General features: G+C 39.9%; 1 protein-coding gene across 1 annotated transcript in view; it reads right to left on the bottom strand.

Moving 5' to 3' along the window:
* ube2j1 (ubiquitin-conjugating enzyme E2, J1) overlaps positions 1 to 18,875 on the bottom strand; it is a 41,028-nt gene that overhangs the window by 14,783 nt on the left and 7,370 nt on the right. The window contains exons 2-5 of the mRNA XM_062411123.1: positions 12,172 to 12,245; positions 10,741 to 10,872; positions 10,119 to 10,203; positions 4,158 to 4,263 (exon numbers count right to left, since the gene is read on the bottom strand). Coding sequence (XP_062267107.1) covers positions 4,158 to 4,263; positions 10,119 to 10,203; positions 10,741 to 10,872; positions 12,172 to 12,245 — 397 coding nt within the window. The remainder of the gene's footprint in view (positions 1 to 4,157; positions 4,264 to 10,118; positions 10,204 to 10,740; positions 10,873 to 12,171; positions 12,246 to 18,875) is intronic.

Below are 18,875 nucleotides of genomic sequence, written 5' to 3' on the forward strand. Positions count from 1 at the left end.
AGCTGCTCCATCCCAAGTGGGATGAACGCCGTCTCTCCTAACAAGACCAGGTTTTCTCAAAAAAGTTAGCCAATTATCTATAAAGCCCACGCCGTTTACAGGACACCACCTCGACAGCCAGCGGTTAAAAGACAACATGCGGCTAAACATGTCATCACCTGTTGTGTTAGGGAGCGGGCCAGAGAAAACTACTGTGTCCGACATCGTTTTAGCAAAAGCACACACCGACTCAACATTCAATTTAGTGACCTCCGACATACGAAGCCGGGAGTCGTTGCTGCCGACGTGAATTACGATTTTATTGTATTTACCTTTTTTAGATTTAGCCATTAACTTAAGTTTAGATTCGATGTCGCCGGCTCTGGCCCCTGGGATACAATTAACTATGGTCGCTGGTGTCGCTAACCTGACGTTTCTCAGAACCGAGTCGCCAATAATCAGAGTTTGTTTATCAGCGGGTGCCTCGCTGAGTGGAGAGAATCTATTTGAAAAGTGAGCTGGTGGCTCTTTAATCGTGGGCTTTCTAAGTCTAGCACTATGCCCCCTCTGGAACGTCACCCATCTGCCCTGGGCTCCCGGCTGCACGGGACTAGTCTGGGGACTGCTCGTTAAGGCTAAGCTACGTGCTAAGCTAGGTGGCTCCGCGGCTAGCGGGAGCCGGCTAACTACAGCTAACGGAGTTTCTAAGCTGCTGAGCCGAGCTTCTAAGTCGCTAAGCCTCGCCTCCATCGCTATCAACACACTACATTTATTACATGTACCACTACTGTTAAGGGAGGCAGAGGAGTAGGTAAACATTAGACACTCGGAGCAAGAGAGAGCAGTAGAGCAAATGTTCTACTGGATACTCATAGGGTGACGGCAGGTCACTTTACTTCACCAAGACTTTTTCTTTGCAACATGACATATTAATTCAATTCAATTAGCCCGATGGAAGTAGCCATTAGAAGATGGTAAACTATGTGCTTTACATGTAGTTGAACTTTGACCTGCGATATTTGCTTCAGCCTATGTCTTTCCAGATATCTCTCATTAGTGGTTCTCTCTGCAGAAATAACTGAAAATCTCAGGACATCAACCCAATACTCAAACAAGCCTGTCTGGCATTAACATGCCGACCTTTAGTTTTGTAATATGTGGTTACGTTGGAGTTAACTGTTCAGGAAATAATTATATTACAACTCACAGTTTGATTCGAAAATGATTAAATGTGGATCATTTTTGCCAATGTTTAAAAATGTATACACCTCTATAGAGAATCCACAGTCAACGCTTGGTTTGTCCTGATACTCTGCTGTTGCTGTGGGACAGGCTACAATAAAAGACAATAGAGAATACATGAGGGAATTATGTCAGTTTTAGCTCAGCTTACCTGAAACCTAAGTTCCAAAAATAAAAGTAAGCTGATCCCCAGACTGTCTCTTTTACACCCCCCCCCCACTGATCTTTGCTTCCATCATAAAAGGAAAACCTCTAACTTTCCCTAGCGGCACAAAGATCAATAAAAATAGTGCTGCTTCCTCTGAAACATTTAATCAAATACTTCACCATCTGATAACGTGGATCATCAATTTTTATGTGCAAGTAATGTCAACTTTCTTCAGAAAGAGGGGGAATAATCAAAATAATTTGTTGTGCTTGAAGTTGCCGTAACATATTAGAACAGGTGACTTCATAAAGCTGGCCACTTTAATAATAGATCATGCATGTTCATGTCTGGAGTCTGTCTGAGGTTCAGGAGGCAGCTACAACCCCTGAGCCTTATAGTCTTACCACCAAAACCCTTCAGCTAATATAAGAGGGCTCTGAGATCAGACCAAAGACCTAACCTGGTGACGGAAAGCAGGTAGCTTCTAATACAATGGAGGTATGCAGTGGGAGTCAGGGTCTCATTAAAACCAGTCTGCCATAGAGCGACAAAAATCCTCTGTTCCCAAATACCAGCTTCTGAAGATCTTCATGACATATGCCCGTGAACGTTGGCTTTGTTTACATGCAGCAGCCTGTGCAATTAACATCTTTCCTTTTGAATGCGTTTTTTGTATAGACCAGAATCTAATTTCTTTTTTAGGCTTTCCCGGGACAATATTACCTCACCGGCTGACAGTCTTGAAGTTGAAATGAGAAAAGACTGCTGATACTTAATCAACCAAAACCTCATATCAAACGGAGGTCGTTATAGATCAGAGTGACTAACACTCCCCCACTGAGAGCCACAGTATACTATTTCCTAGCATGCTCACTCGCTTAGTGCAATTAGCGTCATAGTGTTTGCAAACTACATTGAAACAGTGTGTTTAAGTGTTAAAAATACCCATGTGATATATACTTTGGAAATCACAGCCCGGAAGAAAGTAATATTACCTTGCTATGACAATTACAGACATAATTACCCAGACTCTCAGCATCCCCTGTGTTTATGTAGCTGCATCTCTTTTGTGTATTACCAGCCTGCAGCTGCACTCGGCAGGGTTACCTCTGCTGCTTGTCTAAAAGTGGGATTAAAATAGTGCAAAAGAGTACTTGCATGTCTCAAGATGAATATAATTCCTGGGAGACTCAATGCACAAACAAACTGCACAGCCAGCAAAGCAAGTTTAAACTTTGGCTGTTGACAGGTCGTCGTCTGAACTTTTCATTCAAGTGTTTCCCTTGGAGTTTTGTGAACTACTTCTTGCAAAGTAAAAACAAAAAACAAAACAAAAATCAGTTTCATAACAGGAAATAATAAGCAGTTGGAAATGTGACAGTTAATAGGTAAGTGTGATTTATTTGCTCCACAGGTTATGGGGGTTGATAAATAACCGCCTGAATACAAAGTTTCTATCTTCCAGTTCGTCTTTTTTAAAGATTTATTGTCTTGGCTTTATTCAAAATTTTTGTTCTAAGGACAACATGATCTTTTAAAAGACAGGATTGTACGAAGGCATCTCCTGTTCTTTCCACCATTGAGAATGCTCATCAATGTTAATGCGGGTCTTTGCCCTTAAATTATTCAGTTATCATGTTTAGGTTTGGCTGGATTCTGTTGAGCTACAGAAATTATGTAGTTTTGGTATTTGGGAAGTCAAACTTTCTTTCTTTCACCAAATATGGAGCCAAGGTTGTGTATTTAAACCAAATGTTTTACCAGACAACACACAGATTGTACGGTAGTGGACTGTGAGGAGATATAAGCAGAATTTGACAAAAAGTGTATTGAACTAATAGGGCTTACCCTACATTTAAAACCACACTACATGACCACCATTTATCATGCCCTTGCAATGTAAATTATTTTTGACAACTAATTTCACGATATGTGAAATTACAGCAGGTCTCCTGTTTATGAAATGGGTGCGCAGGTTTCAGTAATGAGTGACATCCTATCTTATCTTATTTCTGTGCCGTCTCATACCTCCGCAGGGCCCCATTGTTTGTTTTTCCAGCCACATCACCACCTGGCCAACTTCTATATGATAAAATGGGCAAACCAGAACAAATATTGGACAGGAAGCTTGTTCTGCTGCGCCTCCTCTGACTGGCAGCTCTCCCAATCACCAGGGGCATAGAAACAGGAGATGAAAAAAAGCAAAGAGAAGTGCTGTCTCAGCCTTGGACTGAAGGGAAAATAAAAGTTTTCCATCAGGGAGATAAGCAGCATAGTAGTTATAACAGTGCGTCTTAGTGTCTATCTCATCTCCATGTGCTAATGAAACAGCCTGGTGATCAAGACCCCCGTCTCATCTGCTAATAGAAGAGCAAGTTTAGCCTCTCATATTCTGGCATTGCATCACATTCTCAGAGAGAATTGCAGTGTGAAATGAAGAGCTATGTGCCCACTCATGCTCCCTCCAGAGACCGGGTATTTTGTCGATAATGAATTTGTCATCTTGCATGTCAGAGCTGGCTTGACCAGCCTCCTTTCCCTTTGTGACTGGGGATTGAGTCACGTCCACCGAGGCTCAGGTGCTGATTATATTGCATGTTTGTGCGGAGTTTACTATGTTAATGCCATCTAACCAGCAGCAAGCTGTGTTTGCGTATCCCACATGTAAGGTCATAATGTTTTTGTGACACACATTGTTCCATACATTAATCCCATTACCATTCTATATCCACTTTATTCACACAACACATGCTCTGCAGAGACTCAACATTGAAAAGCCAAATCTTACTTTTTGGCAAGGGCCCTCCTCTCCTCTGGGGTATAATCAAGAGATCCAATTGCTCCCTCTCCTTTTGTTGGCATGAATCCAATAATAGCGATTAGGGCAGTTCGGACTGGAAGAGGAAAAAACAAAAGGAGAGAAAAATTAAAAACAGAGCATGTTAAACATTGCTTGTTACAATTGAGGAGGTTAAATTACACGACAGGCTGCACATGTCGTCATGTTCAGAGCCTGTGTTACATAAGTGGGTATGGTGCTTTTTTTTCAGCGCGTAAGCCTGGATATACCCCAGTGCCTGTGAGGACGTCTACCATTAGTCTGTGCTCACACATTCTCCAGCTGGCGGGGGACACATTTTACAATATGGTCAGGGTCAGGGGTTTGTCTGTGCTCCGGTTGATCCAATATACTGAATAAAGCATCTGGAAGCCCATTATTTGTGTTTGTGATAAATACGCCTTCTTTAGATGCTTCGCACGTTGGACTTTATTTGTATAACCCACCAGACATGATATGCAAAGTGGTATTAATGGGTTTACATTTTAAGGACAATCCTAGTGATTTTGCAGTTATACATCCAGTAAATCCTGTGGGCTTTAAACATACACCGTCCCCAGCTCAGACAAACTTGAAACTTAATCAACAAAGCTAGGGTCTCACAATATCTTTCAAAAATAAACATGATAGCACATACAGCAAATGCACCATTTATATTCCTCCACTGCATACTCTTATTGGATGATCAGACCTGGTAAGTTTGCATAGTAAGTAAGTAATTATAAGTTAGCAAAGGATGATCTCTGCAGAGTAGAGACATTTGGAGAAGAAAAGGTCAATCTGTGGTATAACTTGTACCATATTTTGGCTGGGGAGGAAATGGTGGCGAGTTGAGCAGAGAGACATAAGGAAAGGCCTAAGAGGGGACACTACATCATTCAATCAACCAGAACGCTGCATTCTGGAGCAAACAGATGCCAGCTGGTGGTGTGTAGTTGTAACATATGTCAAACCGTGATGGATCAATTCTGAAGCTACTCACAGGCTGACTCTTGATATTTGCTGAATTGCAAATGAATTTGACATTTATGTGATCTGTTGAACTCACCCTGTATGGAAGACATTTCCTGCTTTTGGAATAAAAACACACTTTGCACAATATAATGTCCTAATGTAGCTTTGCTGCAATTACCACTAAGTTGAAAGTGAATCCTATAATGAAACAATAGAGAATAATTAACGGATCTTAATGAAAATGTTTAGGATATTGATATATTTGCAGTTTAGTGCAGAACCCCCTCAAAAAACATCATGATCTAGTGAATTTAAATGTGGTTTCATGAAGCCTTGGTGGAAGCATGCACTATAACATGTGCCAGTCTAGTTTCCTCTGTGTACTTTAGTTTTTTGATTATATCTTGTTATCGCCCAATTATAGTGTAAAATGTAAAAATATAAAATATAATTATTTGTTATTAGTAGTGCTGTCAAACGATTAAAATATTTAATCGCATTAATGTCATAGTTATCTGAAAATTATTTGCGATTAATCGCAATTTGTATCTATTCTTAATGTCCCTTCATAAATTTTTTCGCCAACATTTTTTGGGGGTTTTAATGCTCTATCAACATGTAAAGTGGATTGGCTTGCTTTGTACAAATGTTTTATTTTATTGAAAAAAAACATTGCCAAACAGGGCGGTACAAAATAAAATTATAAAGTGCACATTTCAGGTAAACAAGGACTTAAACCATGGCTTAATAATTTATTTTTTTCAAGTTTGCTGTGAACATAGCAGTCAGGCCTCTCAAACAGACAAGCAACAAAATAACAAACAAACAAAACACAGAGGCAAGTGTCGGCCTACTTTGAAACAAATTAAACACAGAACTGTGTAGGGCTATTTGAGTCCTCCCCATATTTGTGGAAAATGTATGAAAAAGAAGTACCCTATTTTGAAATAAATAAAAACATATAGCTGCAGCCTAATAGCTTAAAAATATATATTTTAGTTGGCAAAATATTAAAACAAAAAACGAGAGCAGGTCAGACTGGAGGCGAACACAGAAACTGAAGCTCGATAAAACCAACTGTAGCTTCTGCTCTGATCGAGAAGCTGCGGCGCTGATCACTGATCAGCTGAGACCAGAGAAACTCTGTGTTTTCACTGTTTCCATAGTTAAGAAGCAGTCAGTCACTGAGAGGCTGCTGCACGTGAACGAGCTCTGATCTCACTGTGTCTCCCTGAGTGAGTGCGCGGGGGCAGGGGGCGGGGCTACTATGCGCTATCTGGAACCACACACAGACACACTCGCCCGCTCCTTGTACTTCATGACAGCCTGATACGATGATGTTTTCAAAAATGATTGTGACTTAGTCAACCACCAACATGCAAAAGCGTGTGTCACACGGCGAAAGCGTGAGAGTTGGCAGCTCTGCGTTAATCTCGCGATAAAAAAATTGACGGCGTTAAAATGGGTTTGCGTTAACGCCGTTAATAATGCGTTAAACTGACAGCACTAGTTATAAGATCATGTAGGGATTCTCAAACCTTTGAAACGAACTTGTACAAAAATTGAAATGTTAATTTTGGAGCATTTGAATAAGTAATGTATTTTATAACAGATGTTAAAAATCTTTTGCAATAAAATACTGAAGCACTAACAATAACCGGCATCTGCTGAAAAACCCTAGACTTTGAGGGTTAGACACTTTTTACCCTTATTTACTGAGCTGCTGTGACTGACATTGGATAACAGAGCTCTACACGCCTTGTCACATTATGTACTTGCAGTTGCAAATTGGACTGCACTGTCATTAAATTGAGTCACCAGAAAAATCAAAGTTAAATTAGAGAGTCATCTGAGGCAGCAGCAGCACATTTTATTTTAAAAACAGCAGTGTCTTTTGAGATATGGGCCAACTTTCTAACTTTTGAATCTTCTCAGCTTCTGAAAAAGATGAATCAGTGTGTGTGCGTGTGTGTGTGTGTACTCCTGCTTCTCTACCTACTTGCAATCAATGAGAATGTGAAATCAAAATTTAACAAATTTATTGTAGAATAAATATTTAAATTCTGGCACTCTTACAGTATTAAATACAAATAGACCAGGAAAACAGGCGGAGTAAAAGAAATAAACATATTCATGAATAAGTTTATATGTGTGTATGCATCTATCTAAAGAAATAGGAATATGTAAAATGTGAAATTATAAACCTTCTTTAAAGTGACATCAGAGGGAATTTTTGAATTACTTAGGCACACTTCATTAAATGCGTTGGCGTAGCAAACAAAGTGAAACAGCAGCCGACAGCGGTGAGCATAAGCAGGGAATCACTGCAGCTGGTCTCCCTGTGACGCTCACAACTCGGAGTAATTATCCAGCCGTGCCTCCTGCGCTCAATCCAAACAGGATGAGACACAACTTATAGACACAGGAGGGGAAGTAAAATCTCTAAGGCATGGCCATCCATGTGACCAGGCAGTTGGCAGAAAGAAGTGTAAAGCATCCATCGTTGAGAATTAATTGTGTTATTGATCTGAACTTTTGTTTTTGGTTAAAAGAGGAAACCGGTATGGGAAAAAAATTCTTTGAGGTAAAATGCACCGTCTCCCACTGAGTTCCCGCTGATTGAAGTCCCACACTGGGAAGTAACATGAAAGCAAAACTCAGCCAAAGGATGGATTACCTGTAAAGAACGAAAAAAGTTCTTGGAAGAATACTTTTCTTTTTGACTTTAGAGGTTATAACAGGAAAACAAGCCCATGAAGCAGCCTCGCCATCAGGTATTCAACAAATATTAATTGTTTTACAATGACCAACACTAAGGATATGAGGTGAAAACCAGAAAAATCACATGGATCCTAGGATTTGTATTGGTGGTGGGTGTCACATTTTTTTATACATTTTTTTTAACATATTTTCAAAAGGATTCATTATTCATTTTGTTAAATATATTGCAGATAGAACATCTAAGTCCAATTTAAGACTATAAGACCTTCCTCTCTTCTGTGACACCTATCAATTTATCAAATTTTATTTCATTTATATTTATAGCCTTTATTTAGCCAGCTTAGAGGGATTAATAACATTAAAACTGGTTTATTATGACAGACAGACAGACAGACAGACAGACAGACATTAAGTTCAACTGCAGGCTCAAAAACTTAATTAATTTCTTATTTCCCCAGTTTTATAAATATCTAATTTCATACTTACAAACTTTTTGTGATTGCTCATGGTATAATTTGCTGATCAATGTTTCTCAATGTTTGTTTGTTGTCTTGATTAATTTCCTTCTACTGGCTTCAGTAAAACAACAGAGCCATGACTGCCTCAACACTCTGCTGCTTTAATTACATTTTTCTAACTGGAAAACACTCTGCATGCATAAACTATTTCCAGTCATTTCCGTTTCGCCAAATTTTGGAATGCTGATACTCTGCACACCCCTTCCAGCTGAGGTGTGTAAATAAATAAGCGTACGTGCACCTCAAAGATTTCTTCTGTTCCTTTGAAATATTTGCAGGACTTATTTCGTTTCCCTGATGGTAGCGGTAACAGTATTGAAATACAAATAAAGCTAAGCAAGGCAATGAAAGCTTTTTAAAAGAGAGAAAGTCAAAAGCAGACTGGCAATTATGAAATGACAAAATAAGGGCATGTTAGTTATAAATAGGGATGCAAAATTCCTGGAATATTCAAAGTGGGAAACTTTCCATGGGAATATATGGATAAATATAAACATTTGTTTTGTCATAGGCTGATTTGAGCCCTGAGGAAACTTTGGGCACTTGACTATATGTTCTGGATCTTTGTGTCATTCTCAACATAGGTCTTTAAACAGTATTTGCAAATGCACTCAGCCTTTCCTTCTACATTGGCTGGGGTGAAATGTCTCCACACATGAGATAGTGCACATGGAAGTGCTCTGTAGAGTAAGATGAGAAAAAAGCTTGTAAAAAAACACTAATGCAATGCTAGAAATATAAATAGTAGGCCAAACAATTGGAATCGTCTTTAAAAATATTTACAATTAATGGATAAATGAATAGAAATAGGCTAGATGAACAGATGAACCATCCTCAATCAGCATGCTGATATATCTTCCCCAGTTATATCATCGAAACTTACCTGACTAGTCCTGCACACTACAGCAGGCCTCAATAGCCCTGCTGTAGTGTGCGGGATGCTGGGAATTATCTGCACAAGTGATGGAGAAATGCATAGTGCAGGGTTGATCTTTAGAATAGAGTTATGAATGATGTTTTTATTGCGCAGCTTTTTCGAATTTCTTTTTTTTTTTTTTAATTCTCAAAATTCCCGAACTCAATATTCCGGAAATTTACCGGAAATAGTCCGCCCCTTTGCAACCCTTTATATATTCAACATGTAGTAATTTGGAATTATAGTACAAATGATACCACCCCAAAAAAAATATTTTTTAAAAACTCATTATTTGTTTGTGATGGCCACATCCTTAGTGTTATTACGTCGGCTAAGGAGGTTATGTTTCACCACTGTGCTTCGGTTTGTATGTTTGTTTTTTGGCAGGATTAAGCTACAAATACTAAACGGATTTCCACAAAACTTGGTGGGAGGATAGGACATGGGCCAAGAAAGAATTTTGGTGCAGGTCCAGAAAGAAATGCAAATCCAGGAAACGTTTGTTCTGTTTCTTTCACATTGTGAGATAGGAAATTAGTTATTTTTGCTTTGGTGGAGGTATGCGCTCTTGTGAGTGCCATTCTAGAGTGTCATTATCTGAAAACTGCTTTTCATTGGAGAGTCGAGCGTAATGCAATTTAATAATAATGGACAGCGTTATCACTGCTACTTCAAGCCGTCACTCAAGGTTCCTCCTCACAACACAATATATAAAATAAATGTACTGAAAAATATAAAAGGGCCAAAGAAGAACTTTACAAGAGGAACTCAGGAAAGAAGAAAGAATGTGGGGCAACTTACTGCTCCAAGACGGCTGCCAGGTCTCTGGATGGTGGCCAGAGATGCTGAGGCAAATCTTCTTACCAACTTCGAATCTTCCGTTCGGCTAGGACGGAAGGTAACAAAGAGGTGGTGGAGGTGAGTATGTGGGTGGGGAGAAATGAATAAAACATACATTCTCGAAAGTTATGACAAGCCAAACTGACATGGGGGTTTGAAAGAGTTGCGAGTAAGGAATGTGGAAATGTTGTCTGCTCTTCTGCAAAGTAGGAGTTTGCAAACTGAAAATATCGGAAATATCACAGACAAGAGGAAAGAATATGTTTCAATCACAACAATTCAAGAGTGGTACGGCTTTTATCAGGCAGCAATTAGTGCAAGTGTCACACAGCTGTCTGAACACAATGACACAATCTCATGTTCTCTTTAAAGAAGTGTGAATCCCTCTGACAGTTTGGTGGCAGCCCGCGCTAAACTCTGACAACCGTCACCACGTGTGATGCAACTAGAAATGGCTGAAGGTTAAATGACATGCTGTCCTTTTTCAACTCTTTGATCATTTGATGCGATGATTTCATGTTCAGCTTCCGCAGCAGAATAATCGGATGTGAGGTGAGAGCCGTGGCCTTTGGCCGCTGCTTACTGTGAGGAGGATGATGCTGGGGGGCTTCATGGGATACTCTGGGGGAAGCACGATTCTGCCGTGGTAAACGCCACCATCAAAATCTGAATCTGGAGGCCCGCGTACGGAGAAGTGCCATTCGAAGAGGTTATCCTGCAGAGAGAGGAGGAGGGAAATGTCACATCGAGCACATGCCACAGACGTGAGGACCCTGTGACTTCTCATGTCTGTGTGAAGTGACAACACTGAGACCGACTTCAACTGTGCAACGTGAAATCTTACTCCCACAGCGGTTTGATATGCTAATATTAAGCAGTTATATAAATCCTCATCCCCATTCTTCGATTGAAATATATTTTATATATGTATATATTTCTGTGTGTAAACATACACACAGAAACATAAAATTGTACCTGTCATACATCAGTAGCAACTTGGGGTTTAACTTCCTCTTCCTTCCTTCTCACGTTAAAATTTAAATAACAGAAGCCAGGGAACATTTCATCAAACTGTAAGATTCTGTTTGTATGTTTACACTGGACAGTTGGGACTGCTCTGATTCGTTTTCTCATTCTTCTTTAACTAACTTGGAAAGTATGTTCATGACCATTGTGATCTACTGACTGTTTGTGTTTCCTGACTCACCTGGCTTGTATTTTGTAATGTCACCACGTTCTCAGATCTCATTAGTTTGGTGAGTACAGTCTCTTTACCTCTGCCAAGGAAGATATGTTTTCTGCTGTTTGTCTGTTTGTTTATTTGTCTGTTGGTAGGATCTCTCAAACTACAGAATCCAATTCCATTTAAATTTATTGAAGAATGGGACATGAACAAAGAAAGAACCCATTCAATTTCAGAGCTGATCTGGATAAACAGGTACAGGACTTTATTTTAACATTGTAAGAAAGAGCATTAGCTTAGGTGGATATATACAGTCTCTGACTGGCCTGTGAGTGACAAGTGATGGATATGATGTACAAAACCTCAAGACAGGTTTTGACTGGAAAAAAAATGTTGACACAAAATTCCCCACACTATAATATATTAGGTCCTTGCATTCACTAAAGACGCTTGATTGTGCTGCGTTCATACCAGACGCAGAGCGAAAAAAACTCGCTATGTTACTCTGCGGGGGAAGCCAGCCTAGTTGTGTTTGGATCCACACGATCATCCGTAGGCGCACACAGCTCAGGGAATTTCTGGATGACTCTTTTCCAGCGCTTCCTGCGGCTTTCATGAAATAGCATCATGCTAATTCTCGTGCAGGTTCAAATCTTATCAAATGACAGAATTTAGTGTCTTCATGTCTGTTTGCACGTGGGTTGACGTTATATGTGTAATCTGACTGCATGAAGAAATCGCTTGTTTTGGTGAACTTCAGCTGCTAAAGTGAGCCTATGGTACAAATACTGACAGGTGCTGCAGCTGTGTTGGGTTCTTTGGTGAACTTACATCCAGCGGCTGGGCGTGGTAGTGCTCTGTGGGATCCCTCAGTTCAGCAGCCTCCTTCATCAGCCTCTTCACTGCTGTTTTTTTTTCAACAGAAACAAAAAAATAGAACAAAACCCCTGAGATTAGTACCTGCAGAGTCAATTATGATAATAAGCGCTTACATCATTGGCCGTTCAAGATAAAAACTTGGATCTGTGGAGGACAAATATACAATTATTGTCCTTCCCTATATTTCCTCTGCTCATTTGTATGGCTCGGAGCTTTCTTGTCTTACTCTGACCACCTGCAGTTTGCCTGCTATTCCCCATTGTGATGTCTTCCTTTTGATTTTCGGCTGCTACATGCTCGGACTCTTCATTTCGCCCTGTCTTGCCACAGAGCCTTGTTTCCCCCCATCTGGCTTGTGACTTTGATTAAAAAAACATTGATTTGTATTGTTCATGCACTGAACTTTAACAAGTGTGAGACATTGCTTTAGCGGATTATGTGATGGTGTTCCATGAGTTAACCAGGTTGCCAGATTGTTTACCTCACCTTTCATTCTGTAGAAATATTAAGACATAATAAAAGCTCAAATATACATGAAACATTTGCATATAGGGCCAACGCAAAAGCAAGCAACACAACAGTAAGTAAAGATTTTGTGCCATACTTAGATCTTGTGTATGAACTGTTTATACTTGTACTTTAAAAATTATGTATATTGGCTCATTGTCATAAATATCTGCTGCCCTGCTTGTGTCACTATCACAGCACAAAGCCTAACCGCATTGTACATCCTCAGAATTTGTAGCAGTCCTCCACCATGTCAACAATTCCACCCAAATTTCTGGGCCAAGATTCCTGAAATCCCTGATACAGTGAGCTTCAAATGTGCTGTTCTCCTGGGTAACAGGATGCTAACACAGATGGATAGATGAAAGAAGCCTGCGGAGGGATAGGACTCAAAGAACTGACGGTGCAAAAAAACACACTCACTGTCACAGTCTTTCAGACAGAGAGAGGAAAAAGGATGGAACAACAATGTGTCTTCACACATCTAATCCAACAATTACGTTTAGAACTGATTGTTTCTTCACAACTATTCAATTAAACTATTCTGCACATTCTGATTCCACTAAGCCTTTTGGGGGCCGACTGGCTTCCTGCATGATTAAATGTATCAAATCGAGTTTGATCAAGAAAAACGTCACGATGGATATCTAAGCTAAGAATATATTATTTTATCTAAATTATTCATAATTACCCTTGTTTCTCAAGAATATTTCATTATATTTATATAAAAAGCCTCCCTGTCTTCTGATCTACTTTTGTTTGAGTTTCCAGTGAATACAACCCCCCCCCCCCCCCCATGTTTACAAGAACATTTCCATAGCACTAATTCCAACACACTCATATCATACTCACCACTTGGCTGCTTGCAATTAATAGTTTTAAAAGCTGACTAATTAATTCAAGTAAATTCAACTTGGCTGTTTGAATTTTGTTGTCAGCCGTTAAGCTGCTGTCACAATACAAGCTTTCCAGGCTCCCTTTCCTGGTATGCTTTTAATGTGACATGGCACTGGGTCATCCACAATTGGTCTTCCTCATGTAAAAGGTCCGCAACACTCAGTTAGACAGTTGCCAGATAGATTAGAAGAACTGGGAACAAGACAGCAGTGTGGCAGAGGTTCTTTGTACTGATAATTGTTACTCAGTATCTGAAAAGTCTTTATGGATTTGTGTACGTTTCGTTAGCAGGCTTTAAGTATCTGAAGCCAGAACTGTTAGCATGATTAATCGATTGATCAATATTTTATGCTTTTTTCACAGTGTCTCTCCATTCAATAGGACTATATGCACAAATATATCTCATCTGTATCATCAACTGTAATCATATTCTATTTAAACTTTTGCAAAAAATAAGATTTACGATCCACAGCTTATATCATCGAATTATTATATAACTGATGTCATGATGACATACAAAATGTCTAAATAAAAAAAGTTAATATTGCCTGATTGAGGTATATCTAGCACACACAGGATACGCATCGCCCTTCATTTTTTACTGTCTGTATAGTGAAGATATGTCCACCTTCCCTCAATGCTAATTCATCTTTTAATATTAAAAGTTATAATAATAAATAATGACTCAATTTGCTTATTGCAAGGACAGGATATACCTTATTGTTGGTGTCAGTAAATTTTGCCTATACCCACATATCACTCAAGTTGAAAGATTGTTGCAAATTGCTCATGGGGGATTAGTGGATGATTAGCAGATGCTTCGTGCTACAAACACAGCTGAACTTGTAACCCGGCTCAGGGCAAAAACAAGTTTTTTTGTTTTGTTGTATTTAAGAGGTCAATCTCTCCCCATGGCAGCATTGAGTAAGTTGACGTGCAGATGCAATGGCTTTTAGAATGAGGGGGCCAGAAGAACATCTGCTCGTATTAACCCTTGTGTCATGACCTAGCCCGCAACACACTCAGACCTTTTGTGTTAATCTGTATAAAAACTACCTCATCACCATAGGAAGGAGAGTTACACAAGTGTGGTGGTGGTGGTGATGATGATGATGTAACACTGACTACCAAAATGGGAGTACATGGAGGCAACACAACAACAGGTGCTGATGTCTCAGTCTGACGTTAACAGCTCTAATCACCAGTTTCAAAGTAGCTGTTGAGCAATAAGAAAGCAAGGTCAGTTTGCTTGCTTTTGCCGTCTCGTGGGATGCCTCTAAAGCTCCAGCTACCAGCTACCAGTAAACAGCAAGAGGAAACAGAATGAGGCTGAAAATCGGAAGTAATTGTGACAAGGAAAGCAGAACTAAGAGGTATTCATGGAGGCAAAATTGATTTGGAATCCAATCGAGCGTGGATTGCTTGGGAGTTGAGCTGGAAATGGAGACTGCGAAATGAACACAGGAGAGGAAGATGAGGGGCAGCAATGGGGATGGGTTGGAGGACAAATAATAGGCCGGAAGGCCAGGGAAGCTGGGAGGATGTGCAGGCTGCAGAGGGTATGGGATGAGGCAGTGGAGCAGAGAAATGGTCTGACACCACGCAGCTTTCAGCTTGAACCCATCGCAATAAGTCCACACTAGACATACATGGAGAATGGGGAGTGGGTGGGCTGCATGCCTTTTCTATGGGTTTTCCTTACCTCCGCTTGTTTTAACAAGAAGCGGGGGTCGCAAAGTGCTTGCAATCCTTCTCAAGCTTAAAATTATTAAGACGTAAAAGCAGATCAGAAACTGATCTTATGTAAATAGATATAACCTCCATGCCTCAGACTACTCTTGTATCTTGACCCACAGCTGATAAGAACACACTTCATGTTTTGTTAATTTTGCACCGCACAAATCTTTTCCATGGTGATGAACGTTGCCTTCCCGGATAGGTATCTGTATCCCTGAATGAGAACTCCAAAAGCACAAGAGAGCTGGGCTACATTTCAATCAGAATGTTAAAATAAGCTGCTTGAGGGATGTTACTTGTTTGGTGTGATGACATGTGCTTTTAATGTTCTGGGTCTGATTCTACCGCCTCACATCATCTCTGCTCTACAAACACCTATTGCGTGCATACATAATTCCTCCTTCATCAGTGACAGTCTGTCAAGTTGTCAGGAGAAAAAACAAGCATAAAACCCATCAAATTAAATAACAGACCGGAAGCTTGACTGTGCACAGAATCATCAGTGCACCTATCCGCAAACAGCTGAACATGTGTCTGCGATGCTAAACTGTGTGAGCTCCATCCATCCGTCAGGAGTGTCAACATTTCACATTCAGAAATGATGAGGCAGCTGCGGGGCAGACTACTTGTTCACAACCTGTAGCTGCAAGCTGAAAATGAGATTGGCAGCAGAGGAAATTAAATTTTCATTAAATGTATCTGAGACCACTGCAGCACTAACTTAAAAGCCTCATTTTTCAAGGGCAACTTGCTCAGTTGCATCGTGAAACTGATGCAACAAACTCTGTTCATCTTGTTGAACTACAGAAACAAAGTCCTCTTTCATTCCTGATTGCTTTATTTAAAACAGGGACAGTATATAATAAATATATTACAATTGATTCATCAAAATAAATTGTAATATTGGCTCATAATACATATAGCATCCGCATCCAAGTTGTATAATATTATTGAATCGGGAGATAAGCATATCGTTCTAGCCTTTTTCATGCATAACAATACATTTTCTGGACTGACCAGTGAGTAGACATTCAGAGATACGCTCATGTGACTGTCTTTTAACTATTCACATTAGTTTAAAGGTGATTAAATTAGTACACAGTTATTTATAGCAATAACATTTCAGAGTTTTGTCTCTGTAATTGACAAAACAGTTTGAGCAAACTTTTGCAAGCTGTGTTTTGTATCTTTATATCACTCTACTCTAATTTTATTAACCATTATTATAATTTCGCATCATATGCCCTTAGCCGAGAGCATAGAGGTGTGAGCTTGTGCGGTGTGTGAGCGCGGCTCGGGGCTGAGGATATCAGAGGACATTTAAACTAAAAACATGGTGTAAACGCATGGCACTGTTTCGAGTCGAATGTTAACGTCAAGGCTGACCGACAGTTGGATGACACCTCGGGAGCAGCATGGAGGCATTTTATGTTTTTTTTCTGTTGTTTTTTTTTACGTTCGAAGATGTGGTCGCCCAGTTACTTCAATTGTATTGGATTTGGCTGCAACTCTGTTTACCCCTTAAACTTCAAATGTGTTTTGGGGACTCCTCCATCGACATAGTGGTGAGTAGTTAATGAGTGAATTCTCATTATTGGGTGAATTAACCATTTAAGGTCTATAGCTGAGTACAGACACCAGCTTGCAGAGAGTGTATTTTGGATGCTCAGATTTCTCATGTAGGATAAAAAAAACCCGATAAGAGGGGTGAAAGTTCTCCAAAGGTAGCCTGGAGCCTTGACTTTACCTACTATGCAATGAGCAGACACTCTCACAACACTGTAAAGGAGATGGGCACCTTTGATGTTAGACACAACAAACTAGTTTTACCGTTAGAAATCCTATAAAAACCCAATAGTACAAACAGCTGGTAGCCTGAAGTGCAAGAATCAAAACTCAGTGTTCTGAAAATGTTCCCGTGGACACAGGATTTTTATTCAAGAGAGAAAAAGAGAGTGGTGCAAGGAAAATAAATAATCACTGAGGGGAAGAGTGAAGGAGGGGAACAAATGACAGCAATTAAAATGAAAAGATGATGAAGGAGGAAAGGCTGCAGGACATGTGTTGCAGAGCTGAAATTTGGTGGAGGAAAGCAAAAGCTCTGGAGGTCTAATTCCTCTGTGTCTGTCTTTGTGGGTGTGTACCTTTCATGATTGGGTTTCAACATACTGCAAATTTTTTCAAATTCAACACTTTATTTATGATCTTAAATCCATGCTTGCACTAAAAGATGTAAGTCTTTGCTCAATGTTCTATGCTGATTGTACAGTAGGTCGCATTATAGATGCTAACTAGGCCACATTGCTCCACTGATTTTTCTTCAGAACAATAACATCTAGGTTGATTAAGTCAATGGCTCAACCTCTTCACTGTTACAAGCACACTTAATATGTTATTATGTGTGGGCTGCGATTCTGGGACATATCTGCAACATTTTGCATATTTTACTTTTTTTTAATTCAATTCTCCCTACTTAGAGCTTTGAGAGAGAGAGAAAAATACATTTTATATAAATAAACATTGCCTGAAACATTGATATCACGCAATTTGTTGCATCACTTTTGGATGATGGACAGATGGATTGGACCACCCAAAGACAAAACGCCTCTGTCCACGGTTATCTTTGGTGCAGCGGTATAACAATGATGAGAAATTGAGCCTTTTCTATTTTTCCAAAAACTGTGTAGGAAGCGATGAAAGGCTCTAAATTACTATGTGTCCATTCTTACAACAATTTTACTTCAATATGTGGTTTAAGATGTTCGAAAGTATTGCCTAAGTTATCCTGACAGCATAAATACCAACCAGTGGCACTGGGCCTCATTAACATACCGGCAGCAGCAGCAGCAAATGAGGCATTAAATTACACATTGTGACTGCGTGGCAGAGGACTGAGTCGGCAGAAAACACAGACTCAAGAGTGCTGCTGTGAGCAGGAAAAAACAATTTGTGTGATCCTTTTTCCCAGTTATCAATCTTCACATATGATATGCACATATGCTGTTTATGTTATCATTTTTTATAAATAATTTTTCTAGAAATGCATTCTAGAAAAAATCTCAGTAGCGTGGGTCAGATAGAAAGACTGGGACACTTTTAGGTGGCAGGTAGATGAAGAGGAATGGAGTCTCTGTGAGAGCTATGGCTAAAAGCTCTTCAGGTTAAACCATCCACTCTATCTTTTCGCCCACAGGTCAGTCAAATTTCCCACTTTAGGAATCCATCAGTGCCCTGCAGAGGGGAATCAGGAGTGCTCAGAGGTGTGATGGACTATCAGGGCTGGCCAGGCACTTCAGACTAAGAGATGAGCTACTTGGTAGAGCCTACTTTGAACCTTATCCATCTGGATCTTCTGGGCAGAGGCTGGCCGCTCCAGCTGTGATGGCAGGGCCAGCTCTCCCTTAGGCTGGGAATCTTTCAGCTCTTCAGGTCAGGGACATGATATCCCTGTGTCTCGTCCAAATCTCAGAGGGCAGTGTTTGATTGTCAAATTATCCGTCAGTATACCTAGTCAT

Source organism: Platichthys flesus, chromosome 18 (genome assembly GCF_949316205.1).
Source record: "Platichthys flesus chromosome 18, fPlaFle2.1, whole genome shotgun sequence".
Taxonomy (NCBI): Eukaryota; Metazoa; Chordata; class Actinopteri; order Pleuronectiformes; family Pleuronectidae; genus Platichthys; species Platichthys flesus.